At 31.6% G+C, this 16,475-nt stretch overlaps 1 protein-coding gene across 1 annotated transcript in view; it reads left to right on the top strand.

Moving 5' to 3' along the window:
* Positions 1 to 15,100, top strand: part of LOC135291770 (netrin receptor DCC-like) — a 32,146-nt gene extending 17,046 nt beyond the window's left edge. Inside the window, 9 exon segments of the mRNA XM_064406026.1 lie at positions 282 to 436; positions 1,889 to 1,948; positions 1,950 to 2,011; positions 4,417 to 4,703; positions 6,551 to 6,697; positions 8,428 to 8,576; positions 10,449 to 10,590; positions 12,930 to 12,979; positions 14,811 to 15,100. Coding sequence (XP_064262096.1) covers positions 282 to 436; positions 1,889 to 1,948; positions 1,950 to 2,011; positions 4,417 to 4,703; positions 6,551 to 6,697; positions 8,428 to 8,576; positions 10,449 to 10,590; positions 12,930 to 12,979; positions 14,811 to 14,999 — 1,241 coding nt within the window. The 3' untranslated portion in view covers positions 15,000 to 15,100.
* The last annotated feature ends 1,375 nt before the right edge of the window (positions 15,101 to 16,475 follow it).

Raw genomic sequence — 16,475 nt, 5'->3', positions numbered from 1 at the left:
AGGTGGAAAAAAATGGTGGGGAAAAAAATGGGAAAGTCATGGAAGGAAAATAATGGTGGGAAAATCATGATGGGGGAAAATAATGGTGGGAAAATCATGAGAGGAAAAAATGGTGGGGAAATCATGAGGGGAAAAAATGGAGGGAAAATCATGAGGGGAAAAAAGAGCGGGAAAAAGAAAATGGGGGGGAAAAATCAGGAAAAAAAAAAGTGGGGGTGAAAAAAAAAGAGGGAAAAAAATTCCCAAATTTCCAACTTTTTTTTCCTGAATTTTTGGGGCAGTTCCTCCATTTTTCCTGGTGCGTCCGTCCAACCTCTATGGGCGCGAGCGCTGGGACGTGGAGCTGGAATGTTCCGTGGGAGGAAACCCCACACCGAGCGTGCAGTGGCTGAAAAATGGAGAGGTCGTGATACCGGGAGATTATTTCCAGATTGTGGTGAGTTTTTGTGGAAAAAATGGGAATTTTGGGGGGGATATTTTGGGAATTGATCAGGAATTTATTGGGAATTTTTGGGGATCTTTTTTGAATTTTACGGGGATTTATTGTGATTTTTTTCGATTTTTTTTGCGATTTTTTAGGATTTTTGGGGGATTTTTTGGGGTACTTTATTGGAATTTATTGTAAATATTTTGGGATTTTTTTTCTAGTTTTTGTGATTTTGTTGGATTTTTTTTTTTTTAATTTTTTAGGATTTTTTTGGATTTTTGGGCGATTTTTTTTGGAATTTTATTGGGATTTATTGTAAATATTTTGGGATTTTTTTCTATTTTTAGGGATTTTTTTGATTTTTTAAAATTCTTTCTTTCAGATTTTTCTTTTGATTTTTTTAATTTTTACTGGATTTTTTGTAATTTATTTGGAATTTATTGGAAATATTTTGGGATTTTGGGGGATTTTATTTCAGAATTTTTTTTTAAACAATTTTTGATAGGACTTTCTAAGAATTAAAAAAATTCTTTATGCGAATTTATTGCAAATTTTTTGGGAATATTTTGGGATTTTTCTGGAATTTTAAAAAATTTCAATGGAATTTCTTGTGGATTTTTGGGGATTTTTAAAAAATTTATTTGTGAATTTATTTGGAATTTATTGCAAATTTATTCGGATTTTTGGGGATTTTTAATGGATTTTTAAAGGTTTTTAACATAATTTTTACAGATTTTATTTAGGATTTTTTTCATGATTTTTTGTGATTTTTCAGATTTTTTTCTCTAATTTTTGGATTTTTTGAGATTTTTAAAGGAATTATTTTGGAATTTGTTAGAATTTTATTGGAATTTTATTGTTTTTTTTAACAAAACTTTTGGATTTAAAAAAAAAATTAGGATTTTAATGGGGATTTTTTGGGGGATTTTAAAGAATTTTTTTTAGGATTTTTTTTCCAGATTTTTTGGGGGATTTTTAAAAAAATTTTTTAGGATTTATTTTAATGCAATTTTAGGATTTTTTACATAATTTTTTAGACTTTTTAATGTGTTTCTTACAGATTTGTAAAATTTTGAAAATTCTTTTTAATATTTTGGGGATTTTTTTTGATTTTTTAAATTTTTTAAATTACTTTTCCAGGTTTTTTTAAAATTATTTTGGTATTTTGGGGGATTTTTTTTTGATTTTTTTTTCTTTTTTTTTGAATTTTGGTGGATATTTTTGTCATTTTTTAGAAAATTTGTTTTGGAATTTTTCAGAATATTTCCGAATTTTTCACTGATTTTTTGGGATGTTTTTTCAATTATAAAAAAATTTCTTTTGTTTTTTTTCTGCATTTTTTTTGCCTTTTTGTGAATTTTTTTTCAATATTTTTGGGTTTTTTCTGAGGTGATTTTTGGGATTTTTAGAGGGCATTTTTGGGATAAAATTCCAATTTTAATCCCATTTTTTTTCTTTCAGGGTGGCAGCAATTTAAGGATTTTGGGTTTGGTAAAATCCGACGAGGGATTTTATCAGTGCAATGGCCAGGAACGAAGCTGGGAGTTCCCAGAGCATCGCCCAACTCATCGTCCCTCGATCCTGGTAAGGCAAAAAAAATCAAATTATTTTTAAAATTTGGTGGGATTTTTGGGGATTTTTTTAGGAATTTTTTTTTTATTTTTAAAAAATTTTGGGGGAATTTTTGGGGGATTTTTTGGGGATTTTTTTGAGATTTTTTTTTTATTTTTAAAAAATTTTGGGGGGAATTTTTTGGGGATTTTTTGGGGATTTTTTTGAGTTTTTATTTTATTTTTGGGGGATTTTCTTTTGAGAATTTTTCAAAAAATTTTGGGGGAAATTTTTTTTTTGAGGAATTTTGAGGGATATTGTGGGGAATTTTTTGTGGAGTTTTTTTTTGTATGATTTTTAAATTTCTTTAATTTTTTTGGGATTGTTTTGATATTTGGGGATTTTTTATTTATTGATTTTTAGAAATTTTTTGCAGAAATTTTTGGGATTTTTGAGGGATTTTTTTTGGGATTTTTTGGGGGAATTGTATTGGGAATTTTTTATTTTTTGGGGAATTTTGGGGATTTTCTGAATTTTTAGGATTTTTTTTTAGGATTTTTTTTAGGAATTTTTCAGAAATTTTGGGATTTTTTGGCTTTTTTTTTATTTTTTGGGGATTTTGTGGGGAATTTTGGGGATTTTTTGGAGATGTTTTGGAAGTGTTTTTTTGCAATTTTGAGATTTTTTGGAATTTTGTGAAATTTTAAGGATTTTTTTGATTTTTTTAGAAATTTGGGGATTTGTGGGGGGGATTTTTATGGGAATTGTTGGGGGATTTTTTGGGGGGAAGTTTTGGATTTTTGTCCAATTTTTGGGAATTTTTTAGTGAATTTTTAGGAATTTTTTTTTTTTAATTTTGGGGGATATTATTTTGGGAATTTTTGGGGGGGATTTTTTGGGGTTTTTTTTGAGATTTTTTTGTTTTTTGAGGGATTTTTTTCAGAATTTTTTTTATTTTTTTGTGAATTTTTAGTATTTTTCTGGAATTTTTTAGACATTTTTTGGGAATTTTTTTGGGATTTTTTGGGGAATGTTTGGGATTTTTTTTTTCCGATTTTTTGGGAATTTTTTTTCAGATTTTGTGAATTTTTAAGGATTTTTTGCTGAATTTTTTAGAAATTTTTGGGGGGATTTTTTTTATTTTTGGGGTGGAATTTGGGGGGATTTTTTGGGGAATGTTTGGATTTTTTTTCAATTTTGGGGATTCTTTTTCAATGTTTTGTAAAATTTTAAGGATTTTTTTAAATTTTTTAGACATTTTTTGGGATTTTTGTGGATTTTTTTTAGATTTTTTGGGGGAATGTTATGGATTTTTTCAATTTTTGAGATTTTTTGGGGATTTTTTCATTTTTTGTGAAATTTTAAGGATTTTTTTGAAATTTTTGGAAATTTTGGGGAGGAATTTTTGGGGGGATTTTTTTGAGAATTTATTGAAAATGTTGGGGCTCTTTTTTTGGGTGGGGAATTTTTAGAGATATTTTTGGGAATTTTTGGGGGAATATTTTGGAATTTTTTGTGGAGTTTTTTTGTATGATTTTTAAATTTCTTTAATTTTTTGGGATTGTTTTGGTATTTAGGGATTTTTTATTTATTGATTTTTAAAAATTTTTTGCAGAAATTTTTGGGATTTTTGGGGCGGGTTTTTTTGGGATTGTTTTTTTTTTTGGGGGGGGGGAATATTGGGGATTTTTTTGAATTTTTAGGAATTTTTTTGGGGATTATTTTAGGATTTTTTTTTTAGAAATTTTTGGGGAATTTGTTTTTATTTTTTAAAGAATTTTTATGGGATTTAAATTTTTTTAAAATTTGAATTTTAATGAGTTTTCGTTAAATTTTTGATTTTTTTTTTTTTGGGATTTCAACTTTCCGCTCATTTTTATCCTATTTACCCCCATTTTTTTCAGATTTTCCCATTCTTCCTCCCATTTCTCTCCCAATCTCCACCCAGTTTATTTCCCTTTGTTCCCCCCATTTTCCTCCATTTTTCCCCTCCCATTATATCCCAATTTTTCTTAATTTTCCCCCCATTTTCCACCAAATTTCCCCTATTTTTCCTCCATTTTTTCTCATTTTCCTACAATTTCTTTCAATTTTTTCTCCCAATTTCCCCCCATATTTCCCAATTCCCCCCCCTTCCTCCCATTTTTCCCTCACATTTTTCCTTTCATTTTCCTCCAAATTTTCCCATTTTTGTTCCATTTTCCTCCAATTTCCCCCATCTTCCCCCAATTTTTCCCATTTTTATCCCATTTCCCCCCCCCTTTTCCTCAATTTCTCCCATATTCTTGCCATTTTTCTTCCATTTTTCCCCATTTCCCCCCCATATTCTTGCCATTTTTCTTCCCATTTTTCCCCATTTCCCCCAAATTTTCCCACTTTCTCCCCCAATTTTCTCCAATTTCCCCCCATTTTTACCCCTATTTTTTTTTGGTACCAATTTTTATCCTATTTTTACCTCCTTTTCCCCCTCTCCTCTCAGCTAACCTCTTCCCGCTCTTTTTTCTCTCCTCAGAGCTGGCTGGACACCCGCCCTCCTCCCCTCAGCCCCCTCAGGACCTGAGGGCCTCGCTCGTCTCCAGCCGCTTCATCCGCCTGACATGGCGCCCGCCCGCCGAGCCCCGCGGGAGCCTCCTGCACTACACCGTCCTCTACTCCCACGAAGGAGCGGCCAGGTCGGCAATTTTCCCTTGGGATTTGGGAAAATCTGGGAATTTTGTGGGGTTTTAGAAGTTTCTGGGGTTTTAAAGGATTTTTTGGGGAATTTTTAGGGGATTTTTGAAGGCGGTTCTGAGGGCTTTTTGAAGGATCCTGAGGGGAGACTTGAGGGATTTTCAAGGACTTCAGGGATTTTTTTTTGATTTTCAATAAAGTTTTTCCATGGAATTCTTGGGATTTGGGAATGCTATGAGTTTTCTTTGGGATTTAAAGTTTTTTTCGGGTTGCTTTTTGGGATTTTTTTGGGGGATTTTAGGGGGTTTTTGCAGGCATTTCTCAGGGCTTGTGAGGGATTTATTGAAGGATCCTGAGGGGAGACTTGAGAGATTTTCAAGGACTTCAAGGAATTTTTTTTTTTTTTTAATTTCAAGAAATTTTTTCCATGGAATTCTTGGGATTTGGGAATTTTACGGGGTTTTTTTTTTTTTTGGATTTGAGGTGATTTGGGGTTTCTTAAAAGTTTTTTTTAGGATTTCTAGGGAATTTTGGAAGGCATTTCTGAGGGGTTATGAGGGCTTTTCTAAGGATTCTGAGGGAGATTTGAGGGATTTCCCAAGATTTATTTTTATTTTTAAGGATTTGAATGAATTTCAGAATTTTTTGGGATTTTTAGCTTTTTAAAAGATTTTTGTTGGGGTTTTTTAGGGGATTTTTGAAGGCATTTCTGAGGGGTTGTGAGGGCTTTCCAAAGAGAATTCGCAAGTTTTCCAAGGATTTTGAAGGAGTTTTTTTTTGTAATTTTTCCATTGAATTATTGGAATTGGGAATTTTATGGGTTTCCTATGGGATTTAAGGACTTTTTCAGGGTTTTTGTAGGATTTTTTTGGGGGATTTTTAGGGAATTTTGGAAGGCATTTGTGACGGGTGGTGTGAGCTTTCCGAAGGATTCTGAGGGGAGATTTGAGGGATCTTGAAAGATTTTAGTTTTTTTTTTTATTATTATTTTTCAAGGGATTTTTTCCATGAAATTCTTGGGATTTGGGAAAATTGGGATTTTTTTGGCTTTTTAGGGATTTTTGAGAATTTTTTTGAGTTTTAGGCGATTTTTTAGGGTGATTTTGAAGGCATTTCTGAGGGGTTGTTAGGGCTTTTTGAAGGATTCCAAGGGAGAATTTGCAAATTTTCCAAGGATTTTTTTTTTTTTTTAGGGAATTTTTCCATGGAATTCTTGGAATTTGGGAATTTTATGGGTTTCCTATGGGATTTAAGGACATTTTCACGGTTTTTTTAGGATTTTTTTGGGGTTTTTTAGGGAATTTTGGAAGGCATTTCTGACGGGTGGTGTGAGCTTTCCGAAGGATTCTGAGGGGAGATTTGAGAGATTTGAAATTTTTTTTTTAAATTATTTTTCAAGGGATTTTTTCCGTGAAAGTCTTGGGATTTGGGAAAAGCTGGGATTTTTTTTTTTTTTTTTTTTTTTTTGATAATTTTAAGGGGATTTTTGAAAGCATTTCTGAGGGGTTGTGAGGGCTTTTGAAGGAATCTGAGAGAGAATTCGCAAATTTTCCAAGGATTTTTATTTTTTAGGGAATTTTTCCATGGAATTCTTGGGATTTACAAAAGTCTGGGAATTTTTGGGGGTTTTTAGGGATTTGAGGGATTTTTTTTGGTTTTTAAAAGGATTATTGTGGGGGTTGAGCAGGATTTTTAAAGGATTCTGAGGGAAATTCCTGGGATTTTCCAAGGATTCTTTTTTTTTTAATTTTCAGGGATTTTTGTCGGATTTTTAAAGGAATTATTTGGGATTTGTAAGGATTTTAAAGGGAAATTTTGGCTTTTTTGGGGGGATTTATTTTTTTTTTTTTTAATTTTAAGGGATTTTTGCCAAAATTTAAATTTTTCTTTATTTTTTTTTAGGGAAAGGAGCCTTGAACACCTCCCAACCTGGAATTTCTGTGGGCAATTTGGAGCCAGAAAATTCCTACAAATTCCGAATTTTCGCTTCCAACCAATTTGGAGCTGGCAAAATTTCCCCAGTCCTGAGAATTTCCACCCGTCCTGAACGTGAGTAGCCCAAAATTTGGGAATTTTTTGGGAATTTTTTGGGAATTTTTTTGAATTTTGGGGGAAAAAAGGGAAAAAATCCCCCAAAAATGGGGTTGGGAGGCGTGAAAATCTGATTTTTTAAAGGGATTTTTGGAGGATTTTAATCGAATTTTTGGGCAAAATTCCCAGAAAATTCCAATTTTTAAATGAAATTTTTTGGGATTTTTTAATGAAAATTTGGGGATTTTTTAAATGAAAATTTGGGGATTTTTTTCTGTAGAATTTCTTGAAATTTTCTGTGTTTTTTAAATCGAATTTTGGGATTTTTTCTGGAATTTTAGGATTTTTTTCAGATTTTTTTTCAGGAAATTTTCAGGGTTTTTTAAATTGAATTTTTAATTTTTTTTCTAGATTTTTAAAATTTTTGTGCAGAATTTTAAGGATTTTTTTGGTGGATTTTTTACATCTTTTTCCAGTTTTTTTTTTTCCTGGAATTTTGGGGATTTTTTTTGTGAAATTTAAACTTTTTTTCATCGATTTTTATTTTAATTTTCCAACCTTTTTTCCCATGAAATTTTAATTGTTTTTTTAATGAAAATGTTGAGATTTTTTAATTGAATTTTTGATTTTTTTAGCCTTTTCTAAATTGATTTTTTTGCTGGAATTTTTTGGATTTTCTGCTATTTAAACAGAATTTTTAAGATTTTTCAAAAAATTTTTTGATTTTGCCCTGAAATTTTTGATTTTTGTCCCAGAATTTTTTCATTTTTCATGGAAATTTTTGTTTTATCCCAGAATTTTTAGTTTTTTTTTCCTGAAATTTTTGGGATTTTTCCCAGAAATTTTTGATTTTTTTCCCGAATTTTTAAATTATTTCCTGACATTTTTGGGTTTTTTCCCAGAATTGTTTAATTTTTCATGGAAATATTTGATTTTTTTCCCAGATTTTTTCAATTTTCATGGAAATTTTTGATTTTTTCCCAGAATTTTTGGATTTTTCCCTGAAATTTTTGGGATTTCCCAGATTTTTTTTCCTGAAATTTTTTATTTTTTCCCAGAATTTTTTTCATTTTTCATGGAAATTTTTGGGATTTTCCCAGAATTTTTTTAATTTTCCATGCAAATTTTTGTGTTTTTTCCCCGAATTTTTTGATTTTTTTGCTGAAATTTTTGGGGTTTTTCCCAGAATTTTTTTATTTTTCCCTGAAAATTTTTAATTTTTTTCCCTGAATTTTTCTTTTTTTTCCTGAAATTTTCCCAAAATTTTTTAATTTTTTATTGAAATTTTTGGGTTTTTTCCCCAAATTTTTTCTTTTTCATGGAAATTTTTTTATTTTTTTCCCAGAATTATTTATTTTTTCATGGAAATTTTTGATTTTTTTCCCAGAATTTTTTCTGTCTTAATGGAAATTTTTGATTTTTTCACAGAATTTTTAATTTTTTCATGGAAACTTGGTTTTTTCCCCACATTTTTTTTTATTTTTTCCTAAAATTTTTTTTGATTTTCCACAGATTTTTTTAAATTTTTCTCTGAAATTTTTGGAATTTTTCCCAGAATTTTTTCCTGAAAATTTTTTTATTTTTCCCAGAATTTTTTTTTTAATGGAAATTTTTATTTTTTCCCCAAATTTTTCAATTTTTTCATGGAAATTTTTGATTTTCCTCCCAAATTTTTAATTTTCCATGCAAATTTTTAATTTTTTTTCCTATTTTTTTCATTTTTTCATTATTTATTCTCTCTTTTCCAGCCCAAACCCCCGGCCCTGTGGAGAATTTCCGAGCTTTTCCAGTTTCTCCCACTTCCATCCAGATCTTTTGGGATCCTCCTGCATTTTCTGACCCTCCCATCCTGGGATTTCGCCTCTTCTGGAAAGAAACAGAAACAGGAAAAGAACAGGTAAAAAATTCAAATTATTTCCCTTTTCCCCCCCAAATTTTCCCCAATTTTTCCCCAATTTTTTCAAAATTTTCCCCATTTTTTTGCTATTTTTTCCCCAATTTTCTTCCCAATTTTTTCCCCATTTTCCCCCAATTTTTCTCCAAATTTTCCCCAATTTTTTCCAAATTTTCCTCCATTTTTCCTAATTTTTTCCCAATTTTTTTCTATTCTTTCTGATTTTTTTGTGATTTGTTTCCAAAATATTTTCTTCTTTTTCCCCAATTTTTTCCTATTTTCCCCCAAATTTCTTCCCATTTTTGCCTCATTTTTCCCCAATTATTTCCCATTTTTCCCCTTTTTTCCTCTTTTTTCCCCAATTTTCTTTCCAATTTTTCCCCCATTTCCCCCAATTATTTCCCAATTTTTTCCCCATTTTTCCTCAAGTTTCTCCTATTTTTTCCATCAATTTTTCTCCAAATTTTCCCCAAATTTTCCCCATTTTTCCCAAATTTTCTTTCATTTTTTCCCAACTTTTTCCAATTTTTTCCCAATTTTTTCCCAATTTTTTCTCAATTTTATCTGATTTGTTTCCAAAATATTTTCTTGTTTTTCCCTAATTTTTTCCTATTTTTCTCCAATTCTCTTCCAAATTTTTCTCCCATTTTTCCTCAGTTATTTCCCATTTTTTTCCTATTTTTTCACCAATTTTCCCTCAATTTTTTTCCAAATTTTCCTCAATTTTTTTCCTATTTTTTCCCAATTTTTTCCCAATTTTTCCTGATTTGTTTCCAAAATGTTTTCTTATTTTTCCCCAATTTTTTTCTATTTTTTCCCAATTTTTCCCCCATTTTTCCCCAATTATTTCCCATTTTTTCCCATTTTTCCTCAATTTTTTTCCCCAAATTTTCCCCAATGTTTTCCAAATTTTTCTCCATTTTTTCCTTTTTTTTCTCATTTTTTCCCAATTTTTTCCACATTTCTTCCCCATTTTTTCTTTAATTTTCTTTTTCTTTTCTTTAATTTTCCCCAATTTTTCCTCTATTTTTTGCCCAATTTTCCCCCAATTTTCCCCATTTTTTCTGAAATGTTTCCCAAATTTCTCTCAAATTTTCACCATTTTTCCCCCAAATTTTCCCCAATTTTCCCCCCCAATTTTTCCCAATTTTATCCCCAAATGTTTTCCCCATTTTTCCCTCAATGTTTCTCCAATTTTCCCCAAATTTTCCCCAATTTTCCCCCAATTTATCCCAAATTTTTTACCAATTTTCCCTCAATTTTTCTCCAATTTTCTCCCAATTTTCCCCATTATATTCCAAATTTTCTCCCAATTATTTCCCAATTTCCCCCAAATTTTTTCCCAATTTTCCCCCCAATTTTTCCCCAATTTTTCCCCAATTTTTCCTCCATTTGCCCTCAATTTCCACCCATTTTATCCCAAATTTTTTACCAATTTTCCCTCAATTTTCCCCCAATTTTCCCCCGAAAATTTTCCCAATTTTCTCCCAAATTTTCACCATTTCCCCCCATTTTTCTCCCAATTTTTCCCCATTTTATCCCAATTTTTTTCCCAAATTTCCCATTTTTCCCCCAATTTTTCCCAAATTTCCCCCCAATTTCCCCCCATTTTATCCCAAATTTTTCCCAACATTTCTCTCAAATTTTCCCCATTTTCCCCCAATTTTCCACCATTTAATCCCAAATTTTTCCCAAATTTCGCAATTTTCCCCCCATTTTTTTCCCCCATTTTCCCCCCATTTTTTCCCCCCATTTTCCCCCAACTTTTTTTTACCAATTCCCCCCAATTTTCTCCAAATTTCCCCCCATTTAATCCCAAATTTCCCCCAATTTTCCCAATTTCCCCCATTTTTCCCCCATTTCCCCCATCTCCAGTCCCTGGACGTCTCCGGCCGCTCGTTCCTCCTGGAGGGGCTGAGGAAATTCCAGGAATATCGGCTGAGAATTTTGGGATCCAACCGGCACGGAGAGGGGTGGTGGCAGCGGCAGGAGATCTCTGTGACCACCTTGTCTGATGGTGAGTGAAAAATGGAAATGAATTTAGGGCAAAATCAGCCAAAATTGGGAAAAATTGGGTGAAAATTGGGGAAAAAACGGCGAAAAAACGGCAAAAATCGGCCAAAAAATGGAGAAAAAATGGGGGAAAATTGGCCAAAATTTGGGGAAAATTGGGAGAAAAATTGGGGATAAAATTGTGGAAAAATGGGGGAAAATTGTGGAAAAATTTGGGATATAATGGGGAAAAACAGGAAGAAAAAATGAGGAAAAATTTGAGGAAAAAATGGGGAAAATTGGTAAAAAATTAGGGAAAAGATCGGATAAAAAGCGGCAAAAAATGGGGAAAAATGGGGGAAAATTGGGAGAAAATTTGGAATATAATGGGGAAAATTGGGGGAAAAATTGGGAAAAAATTGCAAAAAAAAAGGTAAAAAATTGGGAAAAATTGAGAGAAAAAGTGGGGGAAAATGGGGGAAAAATTTGGGATATAATGGGAAAAAATAGGGAGAAAAATTGGGGGAAAAATGGGGAAAAATTTGAGGAAAAAACAGGGAAAATTGGTAAAAATTGGGAAAAAATCGGATAAAAATTGGCAAAAAAGTGGCAAAAATGGGGGAAAAATTGGAGAAAAACGGGGAAAAATTGGAGAGAAAATTTGAGATATAATGGGGAAAATAGGGAGAAAAATTGGGGAAAAGAGTCGGCAAAAAAAGGGCAAAAAGTTGGGAAAAAATTGCAAAAAAACAGGGCAAAAATGGAGAAAAATGGAGAAAAATGGGGAGAGATTTGGAGAAAATTTGGGATATAATGGGGGAAAAATGGGGGAAAAATGGATGTAAAACGGCAAAAAATCAGCAAAAAGTGGGGAAAAAATGGGGAAAAATTGGGAGAAAATTTGGAATATATTGGGGAAAGGTGGGAGAAAAAGTGGGTAAAAATTTGGGAAAATAATGGGGGAAAATTGAGAAACATTGGGAAAAAAACCGGCAAAAAATGGCAAAAAACTGTTGAAAAATCAGCAAACAATCCGCAGAAAAAGGACAAAAAATGAGCCAAAAATGGGGGAAAATGGAAAAAAAATTGGGTAGAGAAAATTGGGGGAAAAAATGGGGAAAATTTTAGAAAAAATTAGGGAATTTTTGAGGAAAAAATGAGAAGAATAGGGAAAAAATTAGAAAACAAATTGGGGGAAAATTGGAGGGGAAATGGGGAAAAATTGAAAAAAAATCAGCCAAAAATGGAGAAAAAAGGGGAAAAATTGGGAGAAAATTTGGAATAAAATGGGGAAAATTAGAGGGAAATTGGGGGAAAATGGTGAGAAATTGGGGGAAAATCAGTGAAAAATCAGAGAAAAAATCGGCAAAAATCTGGGGAACAATTGGCAAAAAATGGAGAAAAATGGGAAAAAATTGGGTAAAAAATTCAGAAAAAAATCCAGAGAAATGGGGGGAAAATTGGGAAAAAATCAGCAAAAAAAAAAAAGGGTTAAAAACGTGGAACAATTAGGGGAAAAATGGGGAAAAAGTGGACAAAAAAGGGGAGGAAAAATAGGGAAAAATTGGGAAAAGATTGGAGAAAAATTGAGAAAAAATTGGCCAAAAAGAGAGAAAATGGGAAAAATTGGAAGGAAACTTGTAATGACATGGGGAAAATTCAGTGGAAATATGGGGAAAAATTAGGGAAGAAATTGGGGTAAAATAAAATTAAAATGGGAGAAAATTGGGGGAAAAATGGGAAAAAAATGGGGGAAAAATTGGGGAGAAATGGGAAGAAATTGAGGAATAATTGGGGGGAAAATTGGAAGGAAATTGGGAAAAAATTGGAGAGAAAATTCAGGAAAAAATGGGGGAAAATTGGGCAAAATTTTGGGGAAAATTTTGGGAAAGTATTGGGGGGAAATAGGAGAAAAATGGGTAAAAATGGGGAAAATAATGGGAAAATTGGGAGAAAAATTGGGAGAAAATTGGGGAAAAATGGGAAAAAATCGGGGAAAAATGGGGAAAAAATTGGGGAAAATGGAGCAGAAATGGAGAAAATATTTGGAATATATGGAGAAGAAATGGGGAAAAAGTGGAAAAAGATCAGAAAAAAATGGGGGAAATTTAGAAAGAAATCAAGAAAAAATAATGGGAAAAATATGGGATAAAATGGTATAAAAATGGAGTCAAAAATGATGAAAAAATTGAGAAAAAATCAGGGAAAAAATGGAAATAAAATTGGGAAAAAAAGAAAAAATTGGTAAAAATTAATTAAAAAATAAAATTATGAAAAAGGTCAGAAAAAGTCAGGAAAATTCTTGATTAAATGCCATAAAAATCACAATTTTTCTAAAAATTGAATTTTTTTGGATCTGTTCAGTTCCCAGCGAGGCTCCTCAGAACGTGTCCTTGGAAGTGGTGAATTCCAGGGTAAGGCAGGAAAAAATTACCAAAAATTCACAAAAATGTCCCCAAAAATTCACAAAAATGTCCGCAAAAATTGCAAAACAAATTCAGAAAAAATCCCCCAAAAATTTACCAAAAATCCTCAAAAAATTCACAAAACATATACAAAAAATTCACGAAAAATATCCCCAAAAATTCACAAAAATATCCCCAAAACTTCAGAAAAAAAGCCCCAAAAATTGAAAAAATTCACCAAAAATTCACAAAAATTCCATAAAATTCCCCCCCCAAAAAAATCTCAAAAAATCCCCGAAAATGGCAAAAAAATCCCCAAAAAATCCCAAAAAATTCTTTAAGACATAAAAAAGATATCCCAAAAAAATTCCTTAAAAACTGCTTAAAAATTGACAATAAATCCCCCAAAATTAGGAAAAGAATCCCAAAAAATTCTCAAAAAAAATCCCCAAAAATTCGGAAAAAATTCCCCCCAAAAAATCTCAAACAATTCTCAAAAAAATCCCAAAAAATAGGAGAAAAAAAAATTCTAAAAAACCATCAAAAAATCCCCGGAAAATCCCAAAAAATTGAGAATAAATTCCCAAAAAACCCACAAAAAACCTTTAAAAAAATCCTAAAAATCAGAGGAAAAAAAACAAAAAAAAAAAAATCCCCCAAATTCACCTAAAAAAATCTCCAAAAATCCTCCAGAAATTGCCAAAAAATTCTCAAAAAATTCACCTCACAGTCTCAGAAAAATCCCAAAAAAATCCCAAAAAATGCCCAAAAGATCCTGAAAAAAAAATCCCAAAAATCCTGGAAAAAAATCCCAAAAAATCCCCCCAAAATTGCCAAAAAGTTCACCAAAAATCCCAAAAAATCTGAGTAAAATCCTCAAATAGTCTCAAAAAATCCCAAAAAAAGCAAAAAATCTGGAAAAAAATTGCAAAAAATCTTTAAAAATTCCCAAAAAAATCCCCCAAAAAATCTGAAAAAAATTGACCAAAAAATTATGAAAAATCCTCCAAAAATACTGAAAAAATCCTCAAAAAATTCCCAAAAATTCCCTAAAATTTCCCCAAAAATCCCTCCAAAATGTCCATAAAATTGCCAAAAAATCCCCAAAAAATTAGGAAAAAAATGCTGAAAAATCCCCCAACAGTTCCAAAAAATCAGGAAAAAATTCCCAAAAATTCCCCCAAAAAATCCCCCCAAAATGCCCAAAAAATTGCAAAAAAATAAGGAAAAAATTCCCAAAAACTTCCCCTAAAAAATCCCCCCAAAATGCCCCAAAAATTTGGAAAAAAATCCCAAAAAATCTGAAAAAATTCCCAAAAATTCCCTAAAGTTCCCCAAAAAATCCCCCCAAAATGCCCAAAAAATTGCCAAAAAAATCAGCAAAAATCCCCAAAAAATTAGGAAAAAAATTCTCAAAAAATCCCCCAACATTTCCAAAAAGTCAGGAATAAATTCCCAAAAATTCCCCCAAAAAAATTCCCCAAAAATGCCCAAAAAATTGCCAAAAAATCAGGAAAAAATTCCCAAAACTTCCCCTAAAAAATCCCCCCAAAATGCCCAAAAAATTTGGGAAAAAATCCCAAAAAATCAGGAAACAATTCCCAAAAAATACGAAAAAAATTCCCAAAAAATCTGAAAAAATTCCCAAAAATTCACAAAAATTCCCCAAAAAAATCCCCCAAAGTGCCCAAAAAATTGCCAAGAAAATCACAAAAAATCCCTAAAAAATAGGAAAAAAATCCCAAAAAAAATCCCAAAATTTCCCACAAATTCCTACCAAAAATCTTAAAAAATTCTACCAAATTCATGAAGTTTTTTTAATTGATGTTGTTAATTTCAGAGCATCAGGGTGAGCTGGCAGCCTCCCCCCCCGGGCTCCCAGAACGGGTTCCTCACCGGCTACAAAATTCGCCATCGCAGAAGTTCCAGGAGAGGAGAAACGGAAACTTTGGAACCCAACAACCTCTGGTACCTCTTCACAGGTGGGCAAAAAATCCCCCAAAAATTCCCCAAAAAATCCAATTTTTAATCCCTAAAATATTCCTAAAAATTCCCCAAAAAATCTCTGAGAATTCAAAAAAAATTCCCCAAAAACTGCCCCAAAATTCCTTCAAAAATTCAGTATTTAATCCCAAAAAATCCCCCACAAAATCAGATTTAATCCCCCCCAAAAATTCAATTTTGTAACCCCTAAAATATTCCTAAAAATTCCCCAAAAAATCCCCGAAAATTAAAAAAAAATTCCCCAAAATTCCTTCTAAAATTGAATTTTTAATCCCAAAAAAATGCCCCCAAAAATCAGATTTAATTCCCCAAAACTTCCTTAAAAATGCCCAAAAAATCCTCCCAAAAATCCCCAAAATTCCCCAAAAATTCAGTTTTTAAACCCAAAAAATCCCCAAAAATACCCCCAAAAATTCACTTTTTAATGCCCCAAAATTGCCAAAGCTTTCCCCAAAAATTCTCAAGTTTTGGGGTAAAAAAATCCCAAATTTTTATGTAAAAAATTCCCAAAATTTCAGGAAAAAAATTTCCAAATTTTGAGGTAAAAAGTCCCCAAATTTGAGGGAAAACGGAAACTTTGGAACCCAACAACCTCTGGTACCTCTTCACAGGTGGGCAAGAAACCCCCCAAAAATTCAAATTTTTGACCCCTGAAAATTGTCAAAATGTTCCCCAAAAAATTCCCCAAAAATTCTGAAAAAAATCAAAAAAATTATGCAAAAATCACAAAAAAAATGCAGTTTTTTAGTCCCAAAAATCCCCAAAAGATTCACTTTAGGATGCTCTAAAATTGCCAAAAAATCCCCAACAATCCCCAAAAAAGCTTCCAGAATTCCCCAGAAAATTCCAAAAAAGTCCCCCAAAATATCCCAGAAAAGTCCCTAAAAATTCTTAAAAATTCCAAAAAATTTCTAACAAATTCCCCAAAAATTCCTTTAAAAAAAACCCAAAAATTCCCAAAAAAACCCCCAAAATTTTCCCAAAAATTCCCAAAAAATCCTCCCAACGTTCCCAAAATATTTCCAAAAAATCCCCCAAAATTTCCAAAAAACCCTCAAAAAATGCCCCCAAAAATTCTCTAAAAAATCTCTCTAAATTTGGAGAAAATTAAAAAAAAAATCACTTTTTTAACCCCCAAAAATTGCCAAAAAATTCCCTAAATTTCCCAAATTTTGGTGTAAAAATTCCCAAAATTTGAGAAGAAACCTTGGAACCCAACAACATCTGGTACCACTTCACAGGTGGGCAAAAATCCCCCAAAAATTCAATTTTTTATGTCACAAAAATCCCCAAAAATTCCACAAAAAAAATTCCAAAAAATTCCCAAAATATTCCCCAAAAAACCTCCAAAAATTCACTCAAAAATTCAATTTTATTCCCCAAAAATCAAAAAAAATTTGCTTTTTAACTCCCAAAAATTGCCCAAAAAATCCGAAAAAAGTCTCCAAAAATTCGCAGAAATTTCGCAAAAAATTCCTAAACAATCCTCCCAAAATTACCA

Source organism: Passer domesticus, unplaced genomic scaffold (assembly GCF_036417665.1).
Source record: "Passer domesticus isolate bPasDom1 unplaced genomic scaffold, bPasDom1.hap1 HAP1_SCAFFOLD_114, whole genome shotgun sequence".
Taxonomy (NCBI): Eukaryota; Metazoa; Chordata; class Aves; order Passeriformes; family Passeridae; genus Passer; species Passer domesticus.
The sequence above is the reverse complement of the archived record's forward strand: the minus strand, read 5'-3'. Positions and strand labels throughout refer to the sequence as shown.